The sequence below is a fragment of the Pochonia chlamydosporia genome (assembly GCF_001653235.2).
Source record: "Pochonia chlamydosporia 170 chromosome Unknown PCv3seq00016, whole genome shotgun sequence".
NCBI lineage: Eukaryota > Fungi > Ascomycota > Sordariomycetes > Hypocreales > Clavicipitaceae > Pochonia > Pochonia chlamydosporia.
Genome location: NW_019154051.1, coordinates 51,566 through 79,037, shown reverse-complemented (window position 1 = coordinate 79,037; position 27,472 = coordinate 51,566). Strand labels below are relative to the sequence as shown.

The 27,472-nt window shown below is 50.8% G+C and overlaps 5 protein-coding genes across 5 annotated transcripts; 2 read left to right on the top strand and 3 right to left on the bottom strand.

The window, feature by feature from the left end:
* Window positions 1-554: 554 nt before the first annotated feature.
* On the bottom strand, window positions 555-3,028 carry VFPPC_18369 (restless-like transposase; the record flags this gene model as incomplete). The annotated part of the gene is made up of 2 exons (XM_022429990.1): window positions 555-1,835; window positions 1,892-3,028. The coding sequence occupies 2 exons, from the start codon at window positions 3,026-3,028 to the stop codon at window positions 555-557; spliced, it is 2,418 nt and encodes an 805-aa protein (XP_022284943.1).
* Window positions 3,029-7,457: 4,429 nt separating this feature from the next.
* VFPPC_11549 (WD-repeat protein) lies at window positions 7,458-10,096 on the bottom strand (the record flags this gene model as incomplete). Its single annotated transcript, XM_018289699.1, has 4 exons — window positions 7,458-7,953; window positions 8,022-9,376; window positions 9,428-9,607; window positions 9,713-10,096. 4 exons carry the CDS (start codon window positions 10,094-10,096, stop codon window positions 7,458-7,460), a joined length of 2,415 nt encoding a protein of 804 aa, XP_018136587.1.
* A 1,565-nt stretch (window positions 10,097-11,661) lies between these two features.
* VFPPC_18368 (Pfs, NACHT, and Ankyrin domain protein) lies at window positions 11,662-16,151 on the bottom strand (the record flags this gene model as incomplete). The annotated part of the gene is made up of 8 exons (XM_022429989.1): window positions 11,662-12,588; window positions 12,658-14,804; window positions 14,854-14,880; window positions 14,931-15,105; window positions 15,153-15,470; window positions 15,527-15,818; window positions 15,867-15,940; window positions 15,990-16,151. The coding sequence occupies 8 exons, from the start codon at window positions 16,149-16,151 to the stop codon at window positions 11,662-11,664; spliced, it is 4,122 nt and encodes a 1,373-aa protein (XP_022284942.1).
* Window positions 16,152-16,678: 527 nt separating this feature from the next.
* VFPPC_11547 (subtilisin-like serine protease) lies at window positions 16,679-17,797 on the top strand (the record flags this gene model as incomplete). Its single annotated transcript, XM_018289697.1, has 2 exons — window positions 16,679-16,723; window positions 16,784-17,797. 2 exons carry the CDS (start codon window positions 16,679-16,681, stop codon window positions 17,795-17,797), a joined length of 1,059 nt encoding a protein of 352 aa, XP_018136585.1.
* Window positions 17,798-22,226: 4,429 nt separating this feature from the next.
* VFPPC_16980 (hypothetical protein) lies at window positions 22,227-22,818 on the top strand (the record flags this gene model as incomplete). Its single annotated transcript, XM_018294732.1, has 4 exons — window positions 22,227-22,322; window positions 22,400-22,469; window positions 22,525-22,615; window positions 22,677-22,818. 4 exons carry the CDS (start codon window positions 22,227-22,229, stop codon window positions 22,816-22,818), a joined length of 399 nt encoding a protein of 132 aa, XP_018136584.1.
* Window positions 22,819-27,472: the final 4,654 nt, after the last annotated feature.

Here is a 27,472-nt window from a genome sequence, read left to right as displayed (position 1 = left end):
CGAGAGCTGCCATCAAAATCATCGTCATCCCAATCGTCGTCGTCATCGTACTCGCCGTTCTTGCGGCTGTTTTGTTCAAGCTGATGCGCCGCAGAAGCAGAAACAAGAAAAAGGAGATTGAAAGCCAGCAACTCCCACGCCCTGCGGCGTTGCCGCCAGGGGGCTATCCTCCGGTTCAACCTCAACCAATGCCTTACCCACCGAATCAGGGAGGACCAAATCATGGACTATGGTTAATGTGAATTTACTACAAGGAGAGAGTTCCGCTCGTAACGATGTGAGAGAGAAGGAAACTCCAAACGCGCTGCCAAATAAGTTCAGAAGCCTTATTTAGACAGGCTATATGGCCTTTGTTTTTGCTATCCACCGTATAAACTGATTTGCGTATGAGCAAGGCTCGAAACCACTACACCCATCCACATTTGGGCCAAGTCGAGTGGATGTGCTACATATCAGACCTCTACTTGGTGGATGTGATACACTTCCAAGTTGAGTGGAGTGGATGTACACATGTATGTACAAGTGCACTTTGGAGACTGTTCACCGGATCAGGCCTATTCGGCCTCACTTTCATATTTCGTTATTAACTCTTCCCCCGTCTGCTGCAGTACTAAATCACCCCCCTCGCTGACGCTGTCCTCGCCGTCCAATAGCCACTTTGACTCGGCAAGTGCCAGTTCATTGTCGCTCAGAGTCGCGTAGACTCCATCCAGTTGAGTCTCAACATGCGAGTGAAGCAATGGATCTAGGTCCTTGATGAGGCCTGCACGATACCAAGAACGTAAAACCTGACAGATTCCAATAATCTCAGCATCGAGGTCTGTACGCAATGCCGAGACCATCTTGCCAGCTGCTGAAAATAACCTTTCACATTCGGCTGACATTGGCTGAATCGTCAGGAAGTCCAAGGCCATCCTGGATAACCTGGGATATCTGCCTTTTTTCGTGATCCAGTAACGGATTGGATCGCGAACATTGCTGTCACCTACCTCACGATCCGTCTGCCACGCCTGGTACTCGTCGCCCATTATAGTTGTTACGTAGGCTGGTGTTGAGCTTGGCAGACGACTGTTCTTCTCGAACGCGTTGAAAAACCGAGACCGTTTAGCTGGTGGCTCCTCGTCACTCCTGCTGCTGGTAGTTCCAACTTCAAGGTGGGCGTAATCGGATAACCAGACATCGGCAACCATCTCTTTTGCCTTTTTTACCCAACTAGGCTTATGTGACCACGTCTCATCAAACCAGTCCCAGCGATAGGCTGGATGGAGCGCCATGGCTGTATAGTATATCGGCGTCTCATCCAGCCGTTGGTAATACTCATCCAGCTTATCCCAAGCAAGGTTGATTCCGATGCGCAAGTACTCTGCATCAGGAAAACCAGCAGCAAGCTCTTTATACTCTTCCAGTGTGTTAAGAAGCAGCTCGTACCCCAGCACCACGTCCCAGACATTGCCGTAGGAACCGGTCCAGCCCTGTCTGCGCTTACGGATGTGCCCATCGCCCTCCAGCGTCTTCACCACGGTTTCGAAGACGGTCAGAATAGCCTCCAAATGGTAGAGGACCTCCCAGTCTCTGTCTGTCAGTTGGTTCTCGTCTCGGAGGATGCGTGGCTTTTTGGCCAACTTGGCTTGCGTCACCTGCCCAGTCTTCCTAGACCGATTTTCGTCTTCCCACTGTGCCTTGTACCTGGCCAGCAGTAGTTTGATGGACGTTTTTAACCGCAGAGCCCTGCGGATCATGTAGAGCTGTGACAGCCAGCGCGTGTCGTTATCGATGATTAGCTTGAGCGGTTTCTTCGACCGAAGTTTCAGGGTGGTGGCGCGATCAATTTCTTCCTATTTAAAGAGCCAAAGTTAGCACAAGGCGAATGGCGTTTGGTCAAGCCTCCTACCCTCTGAACCTCTCTGAATAAGTATATCAGCCGATGGGTAACGCGCACATCCACAACGATATTATGTAACTTCCCAACAGGCCCTTTTCGGCGCCATCGAGCGTATTCAGCATCAGATAACGCTTCTGCGCCTGATAATTGCTGCTCGAACGCGTCCGTATTTCTCCCAAATAACAGTGCCTTGGCTGACAAGTTGATGGTGTGGCCCATGCAACGTCCACGACGCAGCCGGCCGTTGAACCCAAGCTCAGCCCCGATAACCTCCATCGCCGTATCGTTATTTTCAGCGTTGTCAAGGGTGAAATAGCCAATCTTCTCTCGACTCACACCAAGAGCATGCAGGACATCGAGAACCTCCCCGCCGATCGTTGAGCCGAAGTGGCGATGAGCCTCTGGAACCCCAATTATGATTTTGCAGGGCCGGTCCTTCTCATCTCTAAAAAAGCAGGCAATCCCATACAGGGCAAGCTTATTTCGAGACGTCCAGCCATCAAATGATATATGGAGCAGTCCAGTGGAGCTCCTCAGCACTTCTATAACCCTCTGCTTGTGGCGGTTATATTCTTGAATAATCTTATATCGAATAGCACTGCCGCTCAGGTTGGCGCATTGGATCGAAACGGATGGACTCAAATAGTCGAAGATTTCTCGGAGGACGGGGTTCTCCACGAAGGAGAAGGATTGATTGCTACTCACGATTAATTCCACTAGCATTCGCTGGAAGTGCTGTTTATCCAACCGTGAGATGATGCAATTCGCGATAGTCTGTTCCCTAGGCTTGTCAACGTTCAGTTTCAAAGCAGAGGCAATAGTCGGCTGCTTCGATTCCGGTGCGCCTTCTGATTTCAGCTGTGCCGTGCTCCTTTTCTCGCGTGCTGGTGCTGGTATTTTGTGCTCACGCCACAGGTGATTTGCCGCGTTCTGAAGGCCTGACGACGCAAAACTGGCGATACTGGGCCGATTTATGAGGATGCAGTGCTTGCAAGCCCATTTCCGGTTCCCATGCCGTTGAATATCGCAGCCAAAGTCCCAAAGCCACGAGCTAGTGTCACGAGCGCGTTCGGACCAAGTCCAGCCTTTAAAATCGCGAAACAGACGGTCCTCCAGCAGCTTCTGTTGCTCTGACTGGACTGGCATGTCGAATGACATACATGGTAAAAAAAAATTGTACGCCAAGCAGCAGCAGGAGATTCGAAGAAATTCGTTCATGCCGACAGTGGAAGATGAATTGTGGAGTGATCGGCATTGCTGACCAGGGTTTTAAGTGTCTCGATTTAAGATCAATTTCGTGCAAAAATACGCCTGCCGACCGCTGAAATACTGGGTCAGAAAATATCCTCAAAACCTACCCTAAATCCACCTAAATACATCAATTACATCCATTTCAAGCACGAATGTAATGGATATTATGTAATCTGAGCGCCGACAAGATGGATTTAATAGAGATGGACCATTTATGGATGGTCCACGTGGCTATCCAGTGTAGTGGGTTCGAGCCTTGGCTGGAGCTGTTGGTGCTGCCGTGCTGAGCGAGATCCATCACCGCCACGAGGAAGAGTATGAAGAGGCTGCCTATGAGGACGATGACTGACTAGATTCACAACTATTGTTTGGATTATAAAGCTATGTCTATATAACTAGAGTTTATTAAGTAGCAAGATTTGGATTACAATGAACCCAAACAACGTCGTGCCCATCTTTCACATCCATATTCCATCGGGAAATATGTCATAGCCGTCTTCACAACTCGTGACCTAGTCTCGGTTAGTTGACTGTTCATACGAGGAAATGGGCCTAGTCTTCTGACTCCAATATCAGTGGAGAGTAGAGTGGTTAATTGGATTGAAAGAAAGATGAGTTGATGTTTTCCTAACCTTGAGCGTCTGCGCATATGCGCAGGCGGTCACAGCTCGATAGTCTAGGTGAACTAAGATGCAGGGCATTAAAGAAACAACTTTCATCTATTCAAGGCTTTGCCTGTATGGAAGGTTTTGCGAAAGCAAAGCCTCAATGCAAAACAAATCTTGCAGCTCAAACGTTTCAACATTTTGGAGCGATTGATCTACTTGACAGTGCCTGGACGCGGCAGCCACTGATGTTAACACATTTCCCCAAGAATAAGTTGACGAGAACGTCATGGGTATTCTCAGCTGCCCGCAAAGTCAATCCGCACTCTAAGTCCACTCGGGATGGCTGGACGCCACTATCAGCTGCGGCATCGTCCGGACCTGTTGCGGTCGTGAAGATGCTACTTGCTACTGGCAAAGTTGATTCGGGCTTTAGGAATGAGTACAACTGTGCACCACTATTTGAGGCTCTAGGGAGTGGACATAATGCTATTGTGAAGATGCCACTTGCTACTGGCCAAGTCAATCCGTAAAATCCCTTATTTGTGTGCTGAATGAAGGATTGAGCGTCGGAATTGATTGTCTACTAGTGATGAAGCTGACGACCAGAACAGAAAATCGTGTTGTTCATGAACAATTGGTGAAGCCTGCCTCCATCAATAATTGCGCCTGTCAGTAGTGAGATGCCTCGCAGTCTGGTAGTCAGTACGAAGACGGACATTTTGATACTGAGCCACAGCTCCGCCAAATGGCTGGTCTTCCCAAAACTGATGTGTCGCTACAATATTAGTGGATACCGGAGACTCTGATTCAGTAGCATGCGCTGGTTGCACTAGCGCCGTTATAGCAGCAACAATATGGTAAACTGAGTCACAACCTAATTTTGTCTTCACCGCAGTCCTCTATCGATTATATTTAATACTTTAAAGACCATCTTACTAAGCTAAAAGCGCAATTGAGTGTCTATAACTGTTTGGATAGGGTTAGACGCATCTTGCTACCTTCCATTGGCAACTTCCATGAAGAACCTAGTAGCAATTTAGCAAGACAGTCTTTAATTGTACGCACCCAAATCTCTATTCGCACGCACCCGACCCACATTTAGCCACAAAACCTCCGACATCGCCTGGTTGAGCAATTCTCAGCCAATAACGTCACTCGATTCGAACCAGGGGAACTCGCAAGCGAAGACAACGAACGAGCAAGACAAACTACTCCCTCAGCGAAACAGAGTACAGTTGCCGGTTCAGTAACAATTTGAGTACTCGTCAATAGGAAAGAGGATAGAGGCACTCGAAGAAGACTGGCAGTACAATTCTCTTCAAGTATGGGAAAGGCTTAAGTCTCATAGGGTCGCGCCGCAAAAGGAAACAGGGCAACGCCGCAGCGGACGGTTGTGGAAAGCTACAGCTGCAACAAACAAAGGTCACTAACCAGATTTACATATAATTAACACTACCTTGGCAACAAAGATCCCACTCACAGCTGGTTAAGTTTTAGGTGCTATGGACATCGTGAGGCTAAATGTGGGTCGGGTGCGTGCGAATAGAGATTTGGGTGCGTACAATTAAAGACTGTCTTGATTAATTTGTTTACGAGCAACTTTCACCCCCGTTTGGTCGCGTATAGAACCGCGCTTTCCACCAGCGAGCCAAAACGATGGCCCTGAAAGGAGAATGGTCACACGACGATTCTCAACTCAGGATCCAATACCATATGCAATAAAACTCGAGTCTGACCCAAGCCACACCATTGCGTGGGATGAGTTGGAGTAAGGAATCTACACAATGGCCGAAGCCCAATCCACTGAGGAAGGCTTCCTTATAGAGCAGAATAGGGGCGATAACAGTGACAAAAGTCTCGAGCAACAGGAGCTGTAGCCAAACTCGCCCCCGCCCCGCCTTAGTACACAGTGCTAACATCATATTTGCAACGCCACCAGAGCTCAGTACCACCTGGGCAGCAACTCTGTTGAATGGCCCCGCATCCGCTTGTAACTCAGATGTCACCAGCCAGTCAATTTGTTTGGCAGCTTGCCCCTTCCTTTACTGGTCACCTTTCTCCATGACAGCTTTCCACGCGCAATTGAACTTACCAGAACCATGGACAAACACATTGGGACTTCGCATAGTGTGATCAATCTTCATGGCTCAACGCCCAGAGATAGGAACATTAACGAACTCTCACATCTTTTTAGTCATACTCTCCAGTTTCATACAGTGGTCAAAATGATCAAAGTCCATACTAGGAACATGTTAGGTGTATCTAAGTCTCGCCATGTGGAAACGATAAACGTGCTTGCCTGCACGCGTAATGCGCTCAAAATATCCTCTAAATTTCTCACAGAGCTTCTCATCCCTCAATAAAAGCTCGATCGATTCGCAGAGGCTCTTCTCTGAAATTGTTTCCGTTCTGGCAAACTTGGCATGAGTCTTCGTTGATTCGCTTCTGCCGCCGGGTCAACCACCAGGAGAGCTGCCGCTGTATCCAGGTTTGGGTCTTTGCGCGTCTGCAACGTTTGCAAACCACCTGAATGATCATGGGATTTGTTTCGTCGACAGTATGAACCATCGCGGCATAAGAGCCCCGTCTAAACTCGTACCCAACGGGACACTTGTGGCGATAAACTTCACCATCATTCTGGTGACAAGAAGGGCAATGGTCCTGAACGGGAATGCACATAGAGTCGCAATAATGCTTTTCGCAACGTCCCAAACGTCGGCAAGTGTCTATCCTTTCACGGGAGTTCTCGGCTGTCTTGACTCGAATGGGGCTTTGAAGAAGCGAAAACGGGTTGGAACTTCAGAGTGACCTCAGTACAATGATTTAAATATGACGAAGGATGGTTAGATTCGGGGAAGGGTACAGCTACTCGTGCCTACCCGACGGCGTGTCATCTGTCCATTGGCCAACACCAAGCCGCCTGAGTCGTGTTCAAAGATTAGGCTTGAAATTCCCAATAACTAAGCCAGCCACCTCAGCATACATAGCTCGGTGACTGCGCCTCGTAAGAATGGGGAAGGCATAAGAATAGAAAACAGAAGTAGGCACCACTCGGGGAGATTCATGGGTTCAAGCTTACCGAGTTATCGTCTTTCTTCAGTGAGCAGCAGCCCAGACAGATTACCGTGAACCTCCGATAGTCATGCACAAAAAAAAAAAAACTATTTGTACGACAACCAAACGAATCCATTCCATGCCTAAGAGCATGATTGTAACGTGGATAGAAAGATGCACGGAATTGTCAGGTTTTTGGCCGCCACGTTATAACCGCAAGATGATCCCGAAATAACCTGCACTTGTCTCCTCAAACATCCCCATGTCCACTTGTAAGTAGATATTTGGAAGCAACCCATCGCCCCTTCTTGCAAGATGAGCTAATTAAACTAACGAATTCTTTAGGTTTGAGATCAGAATCTGATGAATGAGTCGTTTACCCTTCAAGCTCTACTAAGTTCCCGGTCCTAGACCTGACCAACAGACATCTTGCCAAACTTTCGCGTTGTAGCCATAAGGCTTCTCTTATTGCCATGGCCACAAGGCAAGTCGTTCGAGTTCCACTTGATGAGATCCGTTGTACCTTGGAAACTCTGGATTCTCAGAGAGCCGCCCAGCGTGAGCCGGGGTGTATTAGAGTCCTTCATGATGAGATCCTCCGTGTGATGCAGCAGCTAGACCGCCAACACGCCGAAGACCGAGCACTAGGAATAGATTCACCCTCAAAGCGCCGTAGGCCACATGGAGAGCCCACACGTCGGAAGCGGCCGCGGCAAATCAAGGCGACAATCCAACGCCAGCGACAGTCTATCGACGCAGGAGTATCGTACTGAAGCCAGGGGGTCTGGCTGTGGGGGTCTCATATCCTTCGGTTTGAAGCCGTAATCGAGGTCATACATGTTTTGTTTCAGAACTGATGACATTGCATCAATGGAGCGCCTACCGATGTCTGCATGTCCTTGGGCGATTCCGGAAGGCTGAAGCCGACCATTGAAGTTCTCGTCTAGATAGTCCTTGGCAGACTGATGGATTAGGTAGACTGTTTCCTCCCTAGATGCCAGGAATGAGCCACATAACTCAATCGCCATCACTGTAATATCGTGTGGCATGTCAGACAGAGCGGCTAGCTCAGAGAGAGTGATCGGACGGAACGCAAGAGTAGCGCACACCAGAACTCTCTTGCAGTCCTGTGGGTCTATCTCTTCCACTTTCTCAATCCTGGTCATCATGTGGTCGTATAGCTTTGACAGACCGGGAGGCATGGCTTGATGCGCTGGATAGCGTACCGTCCATGGATTGTTTCAAGAACTTTGAACGCGAGGGATACCCATAAAAAGGTGTTCATGGCTCGTCTACGGATCTCATCGGAGATCTCAGCCAGAATGCTCTTGTCATATCCCCTTCTGCTCCTGAGGGTGGTGAGCTTGTGGCTGATATATGCATCGACGGGGTCTGCCAGACGTTGCGCATCCAGTTCAACTAGGTTCTCTGAAATGTCCCGACTGTCTCTGTTCAAGTTCTTGAGTTTGGCAAGCACATCGATCTCCGGCCGGCTGGAGAGTAGCCATTTCACCTTATCGGAGCGACTGATAGAATTTGAAATGAGCTGAATTAATTCATCCAAGCCGGGTTTTGTCTTATCGCACTCATCAAGGGCATCGACCACAAAGAGGACGGGCGAGAATTTGGGATCGTCTAGCATACTCAGAAACCCTTCAGAGAGTGCAAAAAAAGTGTTCGGATCTCGGAAAAGAGCCGCACCAGAGTCTTTATACTTTTTGCGCAGATGTGATACGAGATGCGGCTGCTCGACCAGGAGCATCCAGACCAAGGACCTCAAAGCGGTGGTTGCGTTGTTCAGAGTTGCATCTGTACCTTGGCAGAAGAAACAGGAAACGCCTGGCGCACTGAAATCTTGCCACTTCTCAAGGCTGCGAATGATACCAATCAAGAGCATCGTCTTTCCCGTACCAGCATGTCCCTTTATCCATAGCAGCTGGCATGGATCTTGGTCAGGTAGGTCGTCGTCATTCCATCGCCTGAAGCGCACAAACTGCTCTGTGCCGAATACCCACTCGTATGCATCGGGGAGCAGTGTGTCTTTCTTGTTCGCTATCTTCTTTATATCGTCCTTCGGATCGACAACGCGGAGATCCCAGCGGCATTGTCTGTCAATGTCATCAAGCTGAAGTTCCTTCTGGAGAGCTAAAAATTCTCGAAGCGTCTGATAAATGTCGCCAAGCAGCTCCTCCATTCCCTTGGCACACACGACAAGCTGTGCTAAGGCCCTCTTCGCGTGGTGCTCGTTGTACTGTGCCGAATCCCTCTGAAGGGTAGCCTCCGCGTCTGTGACGGTCTTCAGATCTCTGTCCCAGTTGTCCCAATTCGCAAGGCCGCGGAGAAAGACGAGGCCGCGGTGCCGGTAGTACGAGCAGACACTTTTCATCTGATACAGGAGGAGGGCCTTGTAGAGCGCGAGGATCTTCGCCTGCAGCTGGGGCAGGAGTGTTTGAAAAGACCTGTCGATATAATCCTTGTTCAGGAGATGTTCAGTGAGGGCACAATACCAGTCCATTCTAGAGACGACGTGCGCGATGCCAGTAAGATTAGATTTTGTCGCTTTGGCAGGATTCAAAAGAATCTGTATGGAGATCAGTGGACGAATATCAAGGAGATGCGAGGGAGCGCTCACCTGCAATCCGATGCAAACTCCAGCCCATGGAAGTGCAGCCTGCGGGATGTTTTGGATGGCTGCGTCGACCATTCCCTTAGCCGAGAGAATGAACTGGGCAACGTCGCCCACTCCCTTTGTCACATTTGACGGCGTGGAAATCTTCGCTTGGCCCTCCTCCACCAGCTTCTTCATAAACACCTGTCACCTGGTTGGATCTTTCAGATTGTCTGAAACGTCGGCGCCAGAAGCAATGTCAAGCTTGGTCCCGAGAACTGTCGTCAGGGTCTTTAGATAAGACCTGACAAGCTCTGCGGTGTCTTTATCCTCTTCCAGACTGTCGTAAGCGGCGTTCCAGAGTACCTGGGATTTGGAAAGGGCTGTGCTCTGCTGCTCTATTGATTCGGTCCGCGGAGTGTCTGCGGGTTGACGTTGAACCGATTGAGTTCGTGTCTGTGCATTGTTGCTAGGCGATTCGGTTGCACCTTCGAGAGATGCTGCGTCTGGCGGGTGAGCCTCGTTGAGTCCCTCCTCTGTAGCTCGCATCGCCTCAGCAATGGTCAAGTCGACCGCGTCCGGATTCAACATACCTGCGGGCCGTCTGGGAGAGGGAGGCGGCGACGCTGCACTACGTCTGAGGAAGCTCTTCCACCCGCTCCTAAAGGATTTCCCAAGGTCTTTCGCGCCCATGGCTGTGGTAATGACCTTCGAAGAGACCAGTATTATCACGGCATCAATGGTGCATGTAGGCGCAGTGACGCTGAGGTCAACACTTGGCCCTCGGGAACAGGTAAAACAAGGTTGGGGTTAGCAAGAGCAGTCGTCCTTCGGTGCAGGCAAGGCCCCTACGCCGTGTGCGATAAGATTGAGACCTTGACGGATCGAAGACTTATCAGAGCTGGCGGAGAAGCAAAGAGAAATGGTGAAAGACGCGAAGACCAACCCGGGCGACGGTAGGCTAACCGAACAAAGGCGATTCTTACTTTCGTTATTATTATGCACTGTTGTTCTAATATGGCGTCCGCCACGCCATATCTTGGTGTCAATAGCTTCGTACTCGGCTCTTGTGAATACAGGGTCTTGAAATGGGGTGGCGGCACGACCCGGAACAGTAGCGTCGATAGGGCTGTGGATATGGATCACCGGAGTCGGATTGATAGGTTGGGAATGCCCACTCGCACGCATCCGTAGCTCCAGCTGCCCGCCTTGAGCTACAGGTCACAGCCATCGCTAACCAGGCCTCCTGCCTGAGTATCTGGATGGGAGGACAGTTGGAGAGGATCGGCTTAATGACTGGATTGTGGACGGAGGGACATCGCTGCTGCATATCAAAGCATTGCAGATGTGGACACGCTGGGCTACGCGATGTTCTGCAACGAACCTACCACGTCCATTCCCCGGGCTGCTACCCTGGACCTCAATTCAGAGACCAGCAGCGTCGTCCAGTAGAGATGACTGATTTCTCAAGGGGAGGTGAAGGTCGCTAAGTCGGGTTACTCCTTCTTGTTCTCAGATCTGGCTCGGGGTTCACTACGGTAGCTTTGATGAATAACACTAATCAGTAATATGCCTTTTTGCCTTGCGCTCTGAAGTGTTTAACAGCCCAGCGCTATGCTTCGTCTTGGCGTTAAATTATCAGGCAACAAGAAACAACATGGCACATCTGACTGAGCCCTATTGCAGTCACTACCGACTCCATCTCCTTTGTTCTAGGCAGACAACCGCCACATCGCTAGACATGCTCGGCCCAACCTGGCGCTTGAGATGCCCTGTCGAAAGGTTCAATGCTCATAACGTGTCTGCTCGCCTCAAAGTACCTGCGGCGTTTCTCCTGAATTGGCAGCTCCGCCAGGCAGTCTAGAACCCTTCTTAGACTGTGATGTGTTTACCATGATACAACAGCAGCCATCAATACAATCCGCGTTGAGTATAGGTGGATCGACAGGGTCCACAAGTGTCATGTTTGTGGGAAGAGGACAAACAGAAAGACTAAGGATTGAGCCTTTCCGTTTTGTTCGTCCAACACCAGGAAAATAGTCCCCCTCAAAGAATTGATCAAGATACGAATTGAGCAACAGCACTTCTAGGCATTAGACAATGTTCTTTCAGCCATTACTGGTACTTTGTTGAGAATTCAAAATGGCTCTCCTGACCGTTCAAGCATCTCGACGATTTTCTCATGTCCGTTCGTCTTGCCGCAGTAACCGCCATGTCTCCATTCTCGTCCACAATGTGCGGATTTGCACCAGTGTTCATCAGAATGGCGACAATTCCCTCTTCTCCCAAGCAAGACGGCCAGAATATGGGCGATTTCCCGTCAGTCGACCTCGAGTTGACGTTGACGTCTGTCCTTCACGCCAGAACTTCAACGACTGCTTCCCGTCCCTCTGAAGCCGCAATCCATAGAGGTGTTTCCCTCTGATATTTCTCGTATCTGGTTTGGTTCCTGAATGAAGGAGCTGTTCGACACGAGAAACATCACCCGCCTTAGCAGCGTTGTAAAATTGTGCAATACAGCGCCATTCGTCCCGAACGGAGCTGAAGCCTTTCTGAGACAAGAGCATCAAAACTCCTTCTTGACCACATGTTGCCGCAGCCAGCTGCACCTCATGTGTGATGGTAATCTCGCCTCCACACCTGTCGAGGAGAAGCGCCATCACTTCCTTGCCATTGTCTTCATTGCTTGCTGCCGCCTTCGATACCTCATCTGTAATGGTGATCTCGTCTCCACGCCGGTCGAGGAGAAGCGCCATTACTTCCTCGCCATAAAAATTTCCTGCCGCTACCTTCACCACGTCATTTGTGATGGTAATCTTGTCTCCACGCCGCTCGAGAAGCAGCCCCATCACATCCTTACCATAATAATTTCCTGCCGCTGCCTTCACCACCTCATTCGTAATGATGATATCGTCTCCTCGCCGGTCTAGAAGGAGCGACATCACTTTCTCATCAAAACTCTTGGCAATGATACAGACTACCTCGTCCGTGATAGTGACCTCGTCTCCTCGCGGGTCGAGAAGTAGTGCCATCACTTCCTTGCCATTCCGTCTATTTCCTGCCGCCGCCTTCACCACCTCCTCTGTGATGGTCACCTCATCTCCTCGCCGCTCGAGAAGCAGTGTCATCAGTTCTTTGCCATTGTATGCTGCCGCTGCCTTCACCACCTCCTCTGTGATGGTGATCTCGCATCATCGCCTGTCGAGAAGCAGTGCCATTAATTGCTTGCCACTGTACCAATTGCGTGCCACTACCATGCCCACCTCCTCTGTGACGGTGATCTCATCTCCTCGCCGGTCGAGAAGTAGCTCCATCACTTCCTTGCCATTTTCTTCATTGCTTGCTGCCGCCTTCACCACCTCGTCCGTGACATTGACCTCGTCTCCTCGCCGGTCCAGAAGTAGCGCCATCACTTCCTTGCCATTATGATTTCCTGCCACCGCCTTCACCACCTCGTCCGTGATGGTGATCTCATCTCCTCGCCGCTGGAGCAGTAGCGCCATCATTTCCTCGCCATTAAACCAATTTCCTGCCGCTGCCTTCACCACCTCGTCCGTTATAGTGATCTCGTCTCCTCGCCGCTCGAGAAGTAGCGCCATCACTTCCTCGCCTCTCTCTGCAGCAGCCTTCACTACCTCCTCTGTAATGATAACCTCGCCTCCTCGTTGGTCCAAAAGCAGCGTTATGACTCCCCTGCTATTCTGATAGCTTCGCACCGCGGCCTCCGTCACTCTTGCGGTTACCTCGGCCCCCATGTCCAGCAAGAGACGCACAAGACTTGGATATCCCGACAAGGCAGCTGACTCGAGTGGCGTTGCGCCCGAGGCATCGGCAACTCGGATTAATTTATGAGGCTGATCATACGAGCGAGAGGCATACTCCGCTATAGAGGGAATGCCCCACGCTGCAGCTACATGCAAAATGGAGAATTGCCCTGGACGCCTCATAAGTGTGCCGAGAGGAAAGGACGTCAGCCAGTGCTCCCGGCACGGAGAATCAATTTCGAAGAATTCTGCTTCCGAAGCCCTGACCTCGAATCTCGACTGGGCCATGCGAGCATGATTGGGCCACTTGAGAGCTGCATACTTTGACAAGTGGCTATGTCCTTGCTTCCTATTATGGAACTGCCCGATGAGGTGATCGACACAGCGATATGCGAGCTGGGCATGAGCCTCAAATTCGCTGAAACAAGCCTTTTCACTGGCCGTAATTAAATAGTCCTTCACAGACTGGTGCAGCAGGAGAACTTTTTCGTCCTGAATGACTACTATCAGGTGGCAGGACTCGATGCATTCGCGCATGAACTGGATCCGGGTCTCTGTGTCCTCTTCGTCCGGATGTAGTTGGCAAGCTTCAGACAGCTCCAACAGGCTTAAGGGTCGCAAAGACACAGCGACGAAGCCCAGGATGAGTCGGATCACGTCCTTGGCCCCCTCTCGTTCAAGTGCTGTGTCAAGCAGCCTCTCGTAAATCGAATGAAGGCCTCTGGGAATCCTCTCTAAGTGGGCGACAGCGTTTTTCGAAGGGACATCTTCGAGCTCATTGCAGGCTATGCCCACCCAGAGGAATGTCCCCTCTGCTTTGTCTCTAAGGATGTCGCTGACTTGTCTCTTCACCTTGTCTGTGTATTTTTTCCTCTTGCCTAGCTCTGTCACCCTTTCCTCAATACATATGCCAATGTCCTGCTTTGCCTCGGGAAAAGCGGCCAAGTCCTTGTTCGCGAATACGTCTAAGTATTCACGGATCTCGGGATACGGCCGACTGGTGACCAATATCCGGACATTTGGTGGGGCATCAGGGCGCTGAAATGTTTCTCGTAACTGTTGGAGCAGCGTCTTTTGCGACTCTAGATCGCATTCGTCCAATGCATCAATAATGCAGTATTTTTTGCCGGTGTCCTGGTCCGCCGCTGCGGCCATGAATATTGTCCAGAGAGCATCGAACGAGTCGAACAGCTTCGTCTTTCGCTCGTTGTACTTTGGCAAGACGTAGTTGAGAAGCTGCGGGTGCTGCTGGACGAGTTGGAGGAGAAGACCTCTGATGATTGAGGTGGCCGTCTTCCGCGTATCAAAGGCTGAGTCACAGAAAAAATATGCCAGTGTGTTCGCATCCGTGGCAGAAAAATCCGTCGACAGTGCGTCAGTGAGGAATATGGCCAACGTGGATTTCCCTGTTCCGGGGTTCCCATGGAGCCACAGAACATGGGTCGTCTGGCTCTCCGAGAACTTGGTATGGCTGGACCGTAGCCAAGCAGTGAGATCTTCTGTGCCGAGTATCCACTCACAGGTGCCATGAGCGCGGTCACCTTTCTTTCGCTTCAAAACCTTCTTATCCTCGAGCGGATCGGTCACGAAGAGGTCACCGAGACAAGCTCCGGCTTCAGGCTTTTGCCTCAATGCAACTTGGGGTCTGTTAGCAACGGTGGGCGAAGGCGCGATGGTGGAGCTTACCACTATTATCGGTAATGATTGTCCTTCCTATTGATCAGGTTAGCAGGAAGCATATTTTACGAAACCAGAAGACGCACGCTCATGCCGACGTCGAACGATGTCCTTCGCGCCGCGGCACATCTCGGAAATCACACCAGAGACCCTCTCGAACGAGGGGTCGGTTGGGCCTTGGAACTTATTTATTTTCAAGTGATCCTTGTCGAGCGCGTACCTGTCGAGGCCTGGGATGCAAGCGGACGCCTCGTCCACGACCTAAGGATGTAAATACAGGCTCCTGATATCGAGCGGTTCTTACATACAATGACTTTCGCCACTCCGGCAATCCCAAACCGCCGCCCATAGTTGGTTTCGCGGAGCTCGCTGAAACAGGACACGGAAGTCGACAGCTTATTGCGTAGCTTGCAGAAGCGATGCAGTTTGTCCCGTAGCTCAGGCTCATCGAAACCGAGCTCCCTGGTGATTCCGCGGTGCGAGCCAGCCGGTCCCATAAGCTGCGCGAGAGCGTTGAGAAACGGCTGCCACTTCGACCCCCGAAATGGAGTGCCTAGAAACACTAGGCCAACCGTCGCCTTCGGCAAGCACGCGTATTTATCGTCTTCGTTGGCGTACAGAAGGGCCTGGATTTCGGAGATTAGCCAAAAGCAAGGCAAGGGTGACGACGACGCCGGCTCACTTGCAGGATGACATTTCCACCTAGACTATGACCGACGAAAACAAGCGGACGGTTCGGTACGCTGTGACGGAACGAGTGTACACTATGTACGAGCTCCTCTCCGCAGAGCTGGAGCCGTGTCTTCGGCGCGTCCGCATGCCATCTGGACTCGTAGCTGTACACGATAATCCTCGACTTGGGCACCTTTGCAGGCAACATGTTGGGGTCTCGAAGCCAGTTGATCTGCCTTTCGCCGTCCTTGTATGTCCAGGACCAGTCAACGTCTGACCCAAGGCCATGTACGGCAACAATGCTGTCCTTGTTAGATGGACGTCCCCGCAGAACTGCTCTGAATACTTACTCAACCTCAGCATCGTCGTTGCCGTTCTCGGTCTGCTCAGGGTACAATATCGTAAGACGCTGTCTAACCCGATTCTAATGTGGTATTAATGGTGCTGTTTATTCCATTCTCGGGACAACGAACCTCTTTCTTCTCCGGGGGCGACTCATCAGTGGGATGCTCCTGTACGGCTTGGGGCTGAGGACCCGATTTTGATCGATGGTTATTTCTCCCCAAAAACCAGAGGCAAGCGATACTAGCCACGCCAGCTAAAAGGGTGATGAGCCCAGCTCGTATCCACTCCATCATGGCCTCAAGGGATATGTACTATGAGAGATGCTTGTGGTTGTCATGTTAGGACAAGAATTTGGAGCGCTAGATCCGCTGGACGATCGACTGTGATACCTCTGTATTGAATGAGCAACGCTTGTCTTTGGCAGTCACTCAACACCAAAACACGATGAGTGAAGGACATCAAGTGAGAGGGGAACAAGCAGACGAACGTGAAGGCTGCTGGTAAAGCATTGCCCAGTCGCCTCAAAGCATAATAGGGTGAGGTGGTGTGATTCTTTCCCGAGCGTGATGTAGCATCAAGTTGCATGGCTACTTACTGCCCAATCACGCAACCGCAGCCAATCGTCCGAGATTTGTGCGTTCGAACACGAAGCACCATCGCCTGGTGTATCCAGAATCATCCTGCTTAAGGGGAGCCCTTCAGAACATAGATCGTGAGCATCGTGCCTGGATATTTTGCTCCAAACACATCGCGTCCAATCTGTTACACCGCACTGTGTAACCTTGTCAATTCCGTGTTCCTAGAGCCTGATCTGGGGATGGCTGGCGACTCTCGAAACGGAAGCAGAATGGGGAGGAGACCAGTATTGCCCTTGTGCTCCCCGTTACGCTGGCCAAGTTTGGGCTAATGGCACATCTAACAGTCACCTCCATTCTCCGTCCGCCTTCTGGAGCACAAGGACGAACAAGGCCCTGACGCGTCTCGGTGCGAAAGGAATTGGCTCCAGTCACTCTTGCCCGCGTCGTATCGTACCGAGTCCGACGATCTAGCCGCGCCAGCTCGCCATGTCCAGACTTGCATCGAAAATGAGCTTGACCTCCGCCGGCTGACTACCATTCACGGCTGGCTTTGGCTCGCCGGCCGGCCTATGCCGCCGCGTCCGCTACACTACCAGTTGCTAGTGGGCAGAAAAATCACCATCACGGAGCAGATGGACATGCATCTCGTCTGGATGACGGGCCACATATTCCTTAAACCCATGCCGCGGTTCCTGCTCGAGCCGCAATTCTGGCACGAGTACCTCTCCTGTGGGCAAGAGTGCGAATGCTCGGACGCGGACGCCGGCTTCCATGGCACTGCCTACGCGTGCGGGCCGACAGTGCTTGCCCGGCGTGCGCTTGGCTTCCTCTTCTCTTACGCTGCGCTTATTTCCCACGAGAGTGACTTCCTGATTGCTAAGGATAAGCGCCTGCTTCCGACAGAAGTTCGGTGGCCTAGCTGGAGGGTCTTTGTCGAGGAGCTCCATACGGAGTACATCTACCCTAGCATCGACTCGCGCTTCTACTACGGAGAGCTTCGTCTGAGTCGGCTGAACAAGATATATTACCTCTGGTGGACACCACTGCGCGGCTACAAGCCTCGCTGGGATCAGTACGGCGTCTTCTTCCGGGAAAATTTTGCCTGGCTAGCCGCGGCGACGGTCTACATCGCTGTTGTCTTGGCTGCCATGCGGGTCGGGCTCGCCACGAAGTCCCTCGCCAGCAACGACGCTTTCCAGTCTGCGTCGTACGGCTTCACCGTCTTCTCCATTCTGGGACCTCTTGTTGTCGCCGGGCTTATCATCTTGGCCTTTTGTTACACTTTTGTTTATAGCTGGGTCGTGACCTTTAGGTACAGGAAGAGACGGCTCCAAAACATCTCCGGTCACTCTAGATAGGAGTTCGACAAGAGACCCTGGATCTAACGACCAGTCCTTTACGACGACAGGAACCTGTTGCATTCCTCTCCACAGCACTCTTCATGTTGTGTTTATCATTCCCCATGTCCAGATCAGCCGCTCCCAGCGTAGTGGAGGAAATGCTAACCTATACGAGGACGTGCCGCATCATCAATTGAATCAACGTGCAGAAGATAAATTTCATAATAAATAAAATTGCAACAGAATTTCAACGTCGACCAAGTCAAGTTCTTTGATCTTAGAATAGCGGATGGAGGGTTTTAGTTCTCCGGTAGTTGAGTAAGACCAAGCATTAGCGCATCACTCCAACGTTAGCCGCACATCACGGTGGAAATCCACTGGCCGTGGCCTTTCAAGGGGCCGCATCCCCTTTCGTGCAAGTGATCATCATGGTAATAAGTAGAATAGCTGGACTAGGAGCAATACCAACCCGTATACTCAAGCCAAGCTAGCGCGGCGATGTCCCAGACGCCTGCACTGACGACTGTGGCACTGCAACGTACCCTAGACAGAACATGTGGAGCGACCACGCAGGCGGGCTCAAACTCCACCTGTAAAATTCGTCGTCCCTAGGTCCTGTTAGCAGGCTGGTAGTGGGTCAAGAATCTGCAGGCCACCCGACCACGCTTTTCGCTGCGAGGGCACATCGTGGCACTAACAGCTCAGAAGATGACCTTAAGAGAGTTCATCCTCTGCAAAGCTGGTCCCGCCAAGGACTCGGCCGCAAGTCAGTCTTGCGATCTAAGTTGAACTTGTCGTTGACGATGAAACGGCGACAACCTGTGGCTCTTAGCTTTCCACGGGCCGAGTCGTAGGGGAAGGCAAGTATGACCGGCTGGAAAATACAATAGAGAGAAGACCCAAAGTATGGCAGTTGTAGTGTAACAGATCAAGTTGTGGGCGAGTAGTATAGTACTTGTTCCCGATGGATCCTCCCCCCAGGACGGCAGATGCTGTGGATGCTGTGGATTCTGTGGAGGGGGCGGTCTGGAGGGGGCGGTCGAGAGAGGGTAACAGTCGAGGAGGTGGGGGCGTATGGGGTCTGTGGACAAATACTGGCCAACCTCATTAGGACATGGCTGAAGTTGAGCTTATAAAGAGACAGCCATCGGTAGATTTTCTGCAATCGATTCATATACTACATCGTCTCTTCACCATACCCAATATCTTGCCTTGCTAAATATAACTTTAACAATGGCATTAAGTCCGGAAGCCATAGTCGCACTCGTCATTGCTATCCCACATGTAACGGGCTGAGCCCGATGGTGGCTCGGCTTGCACTCTCGCCTTCCATGCCGCTACAGCGGCTGGGAGCCATAGATGGACCTGCCTTGACAAATAGATCATCATGAATGCCTTCTTTACTGCCGTATTCTATGTTGCCAGCCTACCCTAGTTACACAAACCACGGTCTGATGAAGCAATTGGACGTCGCGTTCTGCGGGGCTTACAGGGCAGGTGGATTTATGTAATCACCGTCGAAGACTAGCTAGCACGCCTCATGCCTACCCAGGGCGCCGACAGGCGATACCAAATTCAATTCAATTCAATTCAATGAAACAATTGGACGGCTTAGCGACCGTTTGTAGGGTAGGGCACGGTAAAAGGGACCCATGTAATAGTCCGCAAACTTGCGCCACAGGGCACAAGGGTAGGCTAATAATCGCATTTGTAGCAATTATTAGGGCGGTTATTTACCACCAGAGGGTTATCATGCCAAGGACGTAACAACCCACTACGCGGAGGACTACAATAAAGAAGCACCTGTAGATTCTTTCATGTCGAACTTTTGGTGATTCTGCGGTCTTCGTCATGTGGATCGATCGCTGTGCCTGCCCATAGGAAGCGGCTGTCTCTTTCTATAGTTAACTTTCATAACGCAATTAGCGTACAAACCAGAGAAGATTGCCGAGACGATAAATATAGCTGCAATAAGTGGTGCCAGGATGAGGAGGGCAGTAAAGTCATGGGAACACGGTCCTGAAGCTGTCCATATCGTGAAGTTTCGTGACGACTCCGACCTGCACTACGGTGAGCAACATGGCGACATAGAACATGGAATTAGCCAACATGGCGAAAAATTGTCATAAAGCAAGCCGCTGCTCTGCTTGCAGCGTGGCACATGGCCGTGCACCTGCCCCATGCAGAAGATGATCTATGTTGGTTAGAAGGCTTGCAGCTCTACGTAGGACCCTCGAGACCAGCCCAGGACGGCCACATTGCTGCGCGCAGATTGTATGTCCCAATCAGAAATAGCTCTTCGGCTCGACGTAAACCAAGTACAATGGCGTAATCCGCACAGGGATTCCCTCTTAACCATTTGTCCGCCGCGGGGACATCCCGCTGAGGGCTACGCCGGACCTTGCACTAGCGCCAAGCCAAGGTTCTTAGGTGCAGCCACTTCCGAGCCAGATTTGACACGCTACTTGGCTTCGGCAGCCTCAGTAATCCAGTAACTGGGAGTTCAGCGATGGGGAATGGGGAGCTGAAGAAAACTCACGAAGGCTTTGGGGGCATAATGTAGTAAAGTAATTCATCCTGCTGACGCACCGGGGGACAGGGCAGTTATCAAGACGCTGCAGCAAGGCTCAGAAAAGCAGCTAACAAAAGCAAGGGACATCGAGAAGGGTAAAATCTTTTCAAGCCTCAAATAGCCGCACCATCGATAGAAGAAGAATCTCGCACAGCGTGGTGCCGACCCCTGGGAGTCTGTTACATACCTTCAAGCAAAGCAGCGCGCCCACCATCCGTTCTGAGGTACCTGGGCAAATACCTGGACTGGTTATGCTGGTGTGGTGCCATGGCGCTGAGGGACGCTGAACGCTGGGCTGGGAGTGCCAATGACGGTACCTGACACCTCAACTGCCAGGTACCGGTCATCTGGACGACCCTGTATTTGGCGTTGTGGCACATCTGCACCTTTCACTGGCTGCCTGTGCTTTAGTTGAGGTCATAATAACCGCCCGGTGTACTTGTTGGTGATGTAGGGGCAAGGGGGGCGTGCAAGTGTCAACTAGCGAGTCGGTGTCAGACACCCGTCTTGCAGGGGTTACCCTGCTTGCTAGCAACTGGAGAAACCAGTCCAAGTAGGTAATTAATGTTCCCTTGTACTGGGACACGATGTACAATAACAACCCGGGAAGGCAAAACAAGGCGAGAGCAGAGTGCCTACATTGTAAGATTCCTTGCGACCCAGTAACTTGGAAGCACTTGGCCGTCGCGGAAGCGATCCAGGAACAAGGGAACCTATGAGTACCTATACCAGACGTGCAATTGAAAGCTGAGCATTTGGAGTTGAATATAGAAGCCAATTTTCTTTCTCAGTGAGCGGCGGTGGCCAGGAGGTACCTAGGTGAGAGCCTGGCGCTGCTGAATCACCTACTGTACAGTCAAACGCACTGTCAACCCGGAGTTAGAATCCGTCTTGGGGGGAGAAATCGATGTCACCCCGCACTTGCTGTAACTGCCAGAGTGATATTGGCAAACCCCCTTCCCTTCCCAAACGGCCTTCTTGTGTCGCCTCGAGGCTGAGGGTAAAGACTTGACGACGTAACTTACGCTGGCATGCGGACCTGTTTCTTCATTCTGCTTGATAAAGAAAGCCTAAATGATTCATTCTAATTCCCTGCTGTGTATTCTTGAGATCTCAGAATCACACACAGTGCTGCAGTCAATGTTCGGACAAAAAGCACGATGGACATTCTGGAAGTAGCTCTGAAAGAAACGCGTCTCTATTTGACTGGTGGGCTTGCATCGAAAGTGCATGGAAGTAAACGATGCCTCGTAAGGGGTGTGGAATGAGAGAGGTATGCGTGTTAGATTCACGATGCCCCAGTTAATTCACTACAGGGGTTGTGGTCGATTACTGAAGCCGAAAACTGATGATTGTATTCATTGATGCTTGTATCTTCTGTGCGCTCTCGTCGGGCGGGGAGACTTTGTCTCCCCTGCCTGATCGCACTGCCACACGCCACTATCGCTATAGCCAATTTTCAATTTTAGCGCCGATTTAATTGCACACTCTCCCGCCAATCTATCAATGCGTTCTAATTGAGAATGAGCAGCCGCATTTGGACAGAGCCAGTACATCCGGTCGATGGTGGCCCAGGCACACGAACTTGCCACTCCTACTGCCGGGTTGCCAACAATCTCGCCCACTGCGCCATCAGGGAGACCAGACCAGTCCCTGACCATAGTAATTGGGACAAGCCAACTGTTTGCTTTATGCTACAAACTGCACGTGTGTATATCACAGCAAATGTTGGCCCGCCCGCCGCCCGTGTACTCGTCCTGTCCACCTGTTTGCCTACTCCAAACCATTTTCGTAACTACATTTTGACTCTGCAGCAACTTGACAACTCGGAGCAACCATTACTCGCCACTTGTTGATCGTCCCACCTCTAACGACATGGCAAACGTTACCGTCCGAAAATTGATAGGAATGGCAAACCTATCGGCACTTGGCTTGATCGTCCTTTTCCGGAGCCAGAATCCATCCATTTGGGCAGATTGGGGGTTCACAATGTAAGCATCTCTGGTTAGTACCTAGGCGTTAACTAATGCAGCTGACCATCTGTCTAGGGCCCTGGCGCTCTGGATATTAACAACGGCATCGCTTATTCTGACAAAGGAATTGTTGTTTCGACGGTATGCATGTTCTAGGCTGTGAATTTAGTGGTGCTTTGCTCATATATCTTTGGCAATAGATTGGGACCAACTCTGGTTGAAGCAACAATATCGTTGCACCGTTCGTTGCTTCAATTGCTGGCAGTACATCAACAAGAAACGGTCGACCCGGCAGTGTTGATCCCCGCATCAATCACCCTGGCTATATTCAGTCTCTACGGATACGAACGAGCAGAGGCCCGAAGGCCACTTTTGCCGCTGTAGGAAGCCTCTTCATCGGTATTGGGGACCGGACGCCCATTATATATGCAATTCTTCTGGCTCCAAGGTGTGGGTGCCTTCGTTTGATTCGCCGGCGCAGCAGCCGTCAATAGAGTGCAATACACTTTCGGGTGAGACTGTCGGACTTGGTTCTTTTTAATAGATTTTTTTATTCAGGGGAGGCAGCATCGAAATCAGGGGACTATTGGGGACCGACAAATATAGTAGTAGTATTGTACTTGGTAAGCACGAATCAGAGGTCGATGGCGGTGCCTCTGAATGTTCGGGGCTTGATTGCATATCAGCTGCCTTCTGTCACCTTAGAATGTTAGTAGGGGGGGGGGATACCAGGAACACACATAGAGTTTCGCTAGTTCAGCATTGAGAATAATAAACCATTCTATACTTTGGATGCGTAGAGCTCAAATATTTGCTGCTCCTTTGTGGTTTAAGTGACCAGCGGTGCGTCAGAGGATGCACAAAACCGCCACACAGAAGGAATCTCTTGGCCCGCGCTGCAGGAACAGAGGTACCTGCCCCACCACAACGCTTGCCTCACCGACCAGCCGACTGGTACCTATTGAACACTTAAAAAGATGGCGGAAGCTTCTCAACTGCTGTTGCCGGTCCCTCTTCACATACTAACAATAGACTTTACGACTACCTTTTTTAAACTGCTTCCCAATACCATGCGGTTCAGCAGTAAGTGTCTGCGGGTTGTTTTAACTGCATGAAGCTAATCAATGCTGAAGTTCTACTTGGCTTTATGGCTTCTGTGTATCTGGTGCAGGCTCCGCCGGTGGGAGAATTCCGGAGTCAATGGAAAATTGACTGCGCAAATGCACTTTTTACCACGTACTGCGCGCAGGGGTCTCTCAACTATCGCTGCAACACCAATGGACAGCTGGAATGGGACGCTCAAGACGCAGACTGTGTCCAGTGTCGCTGTACAGAGTGAAAGATTTGAGTGACATTTCACTACAATTCCTAGGTCACTGCTAGACTAATTTAATTGAGCATGCAAGTAGCTCAATATGAAGGAGCACGCGCCCGGGGCAAGGAATCGAGCAGTCGCGATGGACTCAATGTACTCAACAACGCTGTGTACATAGTCAACAAATGAAGCAGCTTCATGGCGAACTTGGCCCTGAACAAGTGAGAGAACGAGATTTACTTCTTAGCAAGTCATTGCTGGAGGATCCATAGGATCTTCGTATCCATTTCATTTTGGCGCGAACCATCGTCATTCGACGCTCGAACACAGTCTACTCAGTCTGGTTTCATCCAGAGATGTGATCGGCCCTAATGCATAGGCTGTCCCAATACAATGCCTGTAAGTTCTGCCATGTAGATATTCCCATCAGCCGTTGCACAAACAAAACCTTGAGGAACCCGCAGAAGGCGGGCCAACGTGGTCTGCAAGTAACTTTGGTAGGACGGGCAGGATGTCAGGAAGTGGTCATATGCTCAATTGCTGCGAAGGTTAACAGGCACAGAATGGCTTCAACGCACAGCGTAGTCCCAGCATTAATGGATGCAGGGTTGGCGGCGACGAGTGTACATGTACTTTGCCATGCAAAATTTTATGGTGCCAAAACTGGATAAGGAGTATTTTGTCCCCAGCTTCAACGGCCAAAAGAGGATGCGCTATTCAGGTGGCTGGAGCTTGAACACTTGCGGAAATGGCCCACACCCAACGCAACTATGTCATGGTTGCAGAAACACAGGGTACAGGGCGAAACTGGGTCGTCTAGGAAGGGCGGCGTACACTGCAAGTGATACTTCTTCACCAAAACCACACCAACCTAGGCCCACGCTTCCACGCATCGCATTAGTTAGAGGCCGAGTTGGCAAACCTGGTGTCGCAAATATCCGCCTTCGTGACTTAAAAAATTACCAATATCCACGCATTTCCTTTCGAGTACCATGCGTAGTCATCCTGATTGACGATTCCTGGGAATAGATGACAACCCCGTCCTCAAAGCGGACGAAGACTATGCCTGCAGCACTACCCACATTGTCAAGCAAATGGTTTCGCTAGCGCAACAACTTTATCTGAACAATAATGGTCTCCAGTGAGTGGTCTGCCAACTCTTGTGGTGGCCATGTGGATGTCATTTATACCCGCTCCTGGCGTTTCGTGGTCCTGGCTCACACTACACAAAACCAAGACCCGACCAGCTTTGACCCCCTTTGTTCCGCTGGTTTGCTCCCTTGCTGCCAAATCAAGAAATGGCGAGTCGAGTTAGGAGATCGGCATAGTACTGCGGCTTACATAATCTATGTAGCTTGCTAACAGGTTTTGCCCCAATGCAATGAAGGAATATTGAGCTACTGGGGGGGACGAAGGTAGTGTACATTAAGAAGCATGGCTGGCCACGTTACTCCAGGAACTAAAGCTACTAAATTTGCGCTCCCACATCTCTCGTTCTTTACAACGACACCAAACACAGCCTGTGTGTTGATCATCTCATTCCAGTTGCCTGCTCATCGGTCAGCAAGTGAAAAAATAATCGGTTGTTCCAGAAAGGATGGCGAACCAAGCAGGGAAGCAAGACCAGAGCTCTGTCTTGGACAACAAGCCAAAAGTTGCTAGTAGAATTGGTAGGCTAAGTTTGTTAGGTGCAGCCAGCCGTAGCCCAGACTGACGCTGGACTTGGCTCAGCGACACAGATGACCACGGGCTTAGGATAATTGCACCGTGGCTCATCACTGTGGCTCCCTATAACGAAACCGAGGGAAGCCTCATGAATGATTCTACGCCCAAACATTTATCTCATCGTCTCGGCCCTAGTCGCCGGTGGGCAATTTGAGACGTAGTTTTGCTCGCCCGAACACCAGACCACAAACGTGTTCGGTTCGAAACGACTGGGAAGAAAGGCGAGCAGCCGTGATGTGGCCACGATGCTGGACGACTCGTTGGTGTTTGGATTATTGTTCATATTGCGACCTTGAGCACTGGTCGGGACCATCGTTGGGTTTTTGGACGGTTAGATGCAAAAGTATGGATGGAATCAGCCCAGGAAGCTTTTAGTTTGCTGCAACTTCGTATTGACTTTGGTGGCGTGGCACGGTGGACATGATTCGATATTAACCTGGTTTATTCACGGGAATTTACATGTCCCACAGGCATGCAGCTCTAGCATGGCCGTATCATTGCTGATCATGGCTCCAGAACCGTGTACATGACCTATGGGTCGGCACTGCAAGCAGTCGAGATAGATAGAGGAACATCCACCATTGTTACCTCCCCCTTTTTTTTGTTTTTCCCAGCTCGACATTGCACAGTCTGCTGTGATCGGTCAATGTCGCCATTTAACCTGTGAGAATGTCCGTCATGCATGCATTATGCAATCCACTCATGCAAGCTGCTTCTTGAACAGGTTTCTCACGGTCATGCAAGGGAACCATCAAGCAGATTTGTTATGGTCGTGCTATGGGTATGTCGTTACAGCAAGTTGTGCCTCAGTGGGTAGAAGGATGGTTGGGGATGGTAAACCTGGATTCATGTTGCCTTTCTGGGACGCATCTCAACTCCGAAACCCACTGGTCTGTTTCTTTTTGCCTCTGGCTTGAACAGCTATTATACAAGGGTTTGCACAACACGGCTGCGCTATCAAAACTGTTGTGACCACGGAGTACTCGGTGTCCCAACCCAAGGAGAGTGCAAAATGTCGGCCAGGTGGCTCCGTCCTTAACCAACACTGCTTGCCGCTCTGCTAAGGCGAGAATATGCCGCAAACACCATCCAGAATCGAGTCGAGAGATGTACAGTATGGTGGGGATGGGGGAAGAGATGGATGGTCCAATGGCCAGGACATGGACGGGACCAGCGATGAAAATAGCCTTGCGGGGCGCTAGTAATGGCGACGAGCCGATTGGATATCTAGCACCAGGAAGCAACTGAATTGTCAAGATTGCGGTTTGGTTAAGGCCAGACACTGTTTGGCAGATCCGCATCGACCTGACGCTGGACTCACGGAGATTTATGAACTCCTGCATTGCCTTTCATATTACACGGTACAGAGTACTTTAGCATTCATTGCGATCGTGGCTCGTGTTGCGTCCGCCAGTCCAACCCTCACTCATCATACTTAACCTCAACGAATGATCGTTAGTGGTTCCATTTTAGCTAGGCTCGCCACAGCACCATGACTAACAATGCCATTAATTACAGTTGATTGCAACCATAGCAGGTTGCTAAACCATAACCCACCCGGCGACACCAACAGCAGTCCAATGCTCTAAGGTTGACTGGGACAGGTTGACTGGGACCTGGTCTGTTTGCGGAGGTGCACGTCAAGTCCTCTGGGCTGCAACCCTGTAGGCGGGACATCTCACTGTACTTGCCTGTTTGTATGAGCTAAGTGCCTCGCTGTATTCTGCCATAACTGTACGGAATATTGCATTAGAGTCCAGGCTTTTGTATACTTGTACGTCTCGTACAATTGGGCAGTGCTTGTAATTGGAGATTGTGGATCAGCTTGTAGATTCTCGCAAGGCGAGACGGACAACTTGGTTAGGGCTGTGGTCAAGGTAATGCATGGCTCGATCATAGGACAGAACAACAGCAGGTCTTCGCGCCAAGTCCACTGTGGCAAGATCGTCCGAACCACAAGTAAGTTTCATACCTGGCAGGTCCTGGGACAAAACCTTGTGGAGGCTAGCCTAGGAGGCGCTCCTAGCTTCCACCTGGGGGCCGGGTTCAAGGGTCCATCCTACCCCACAATTATTTCTCCAAAAGGCGAGAACAAGCGCCACGAATTC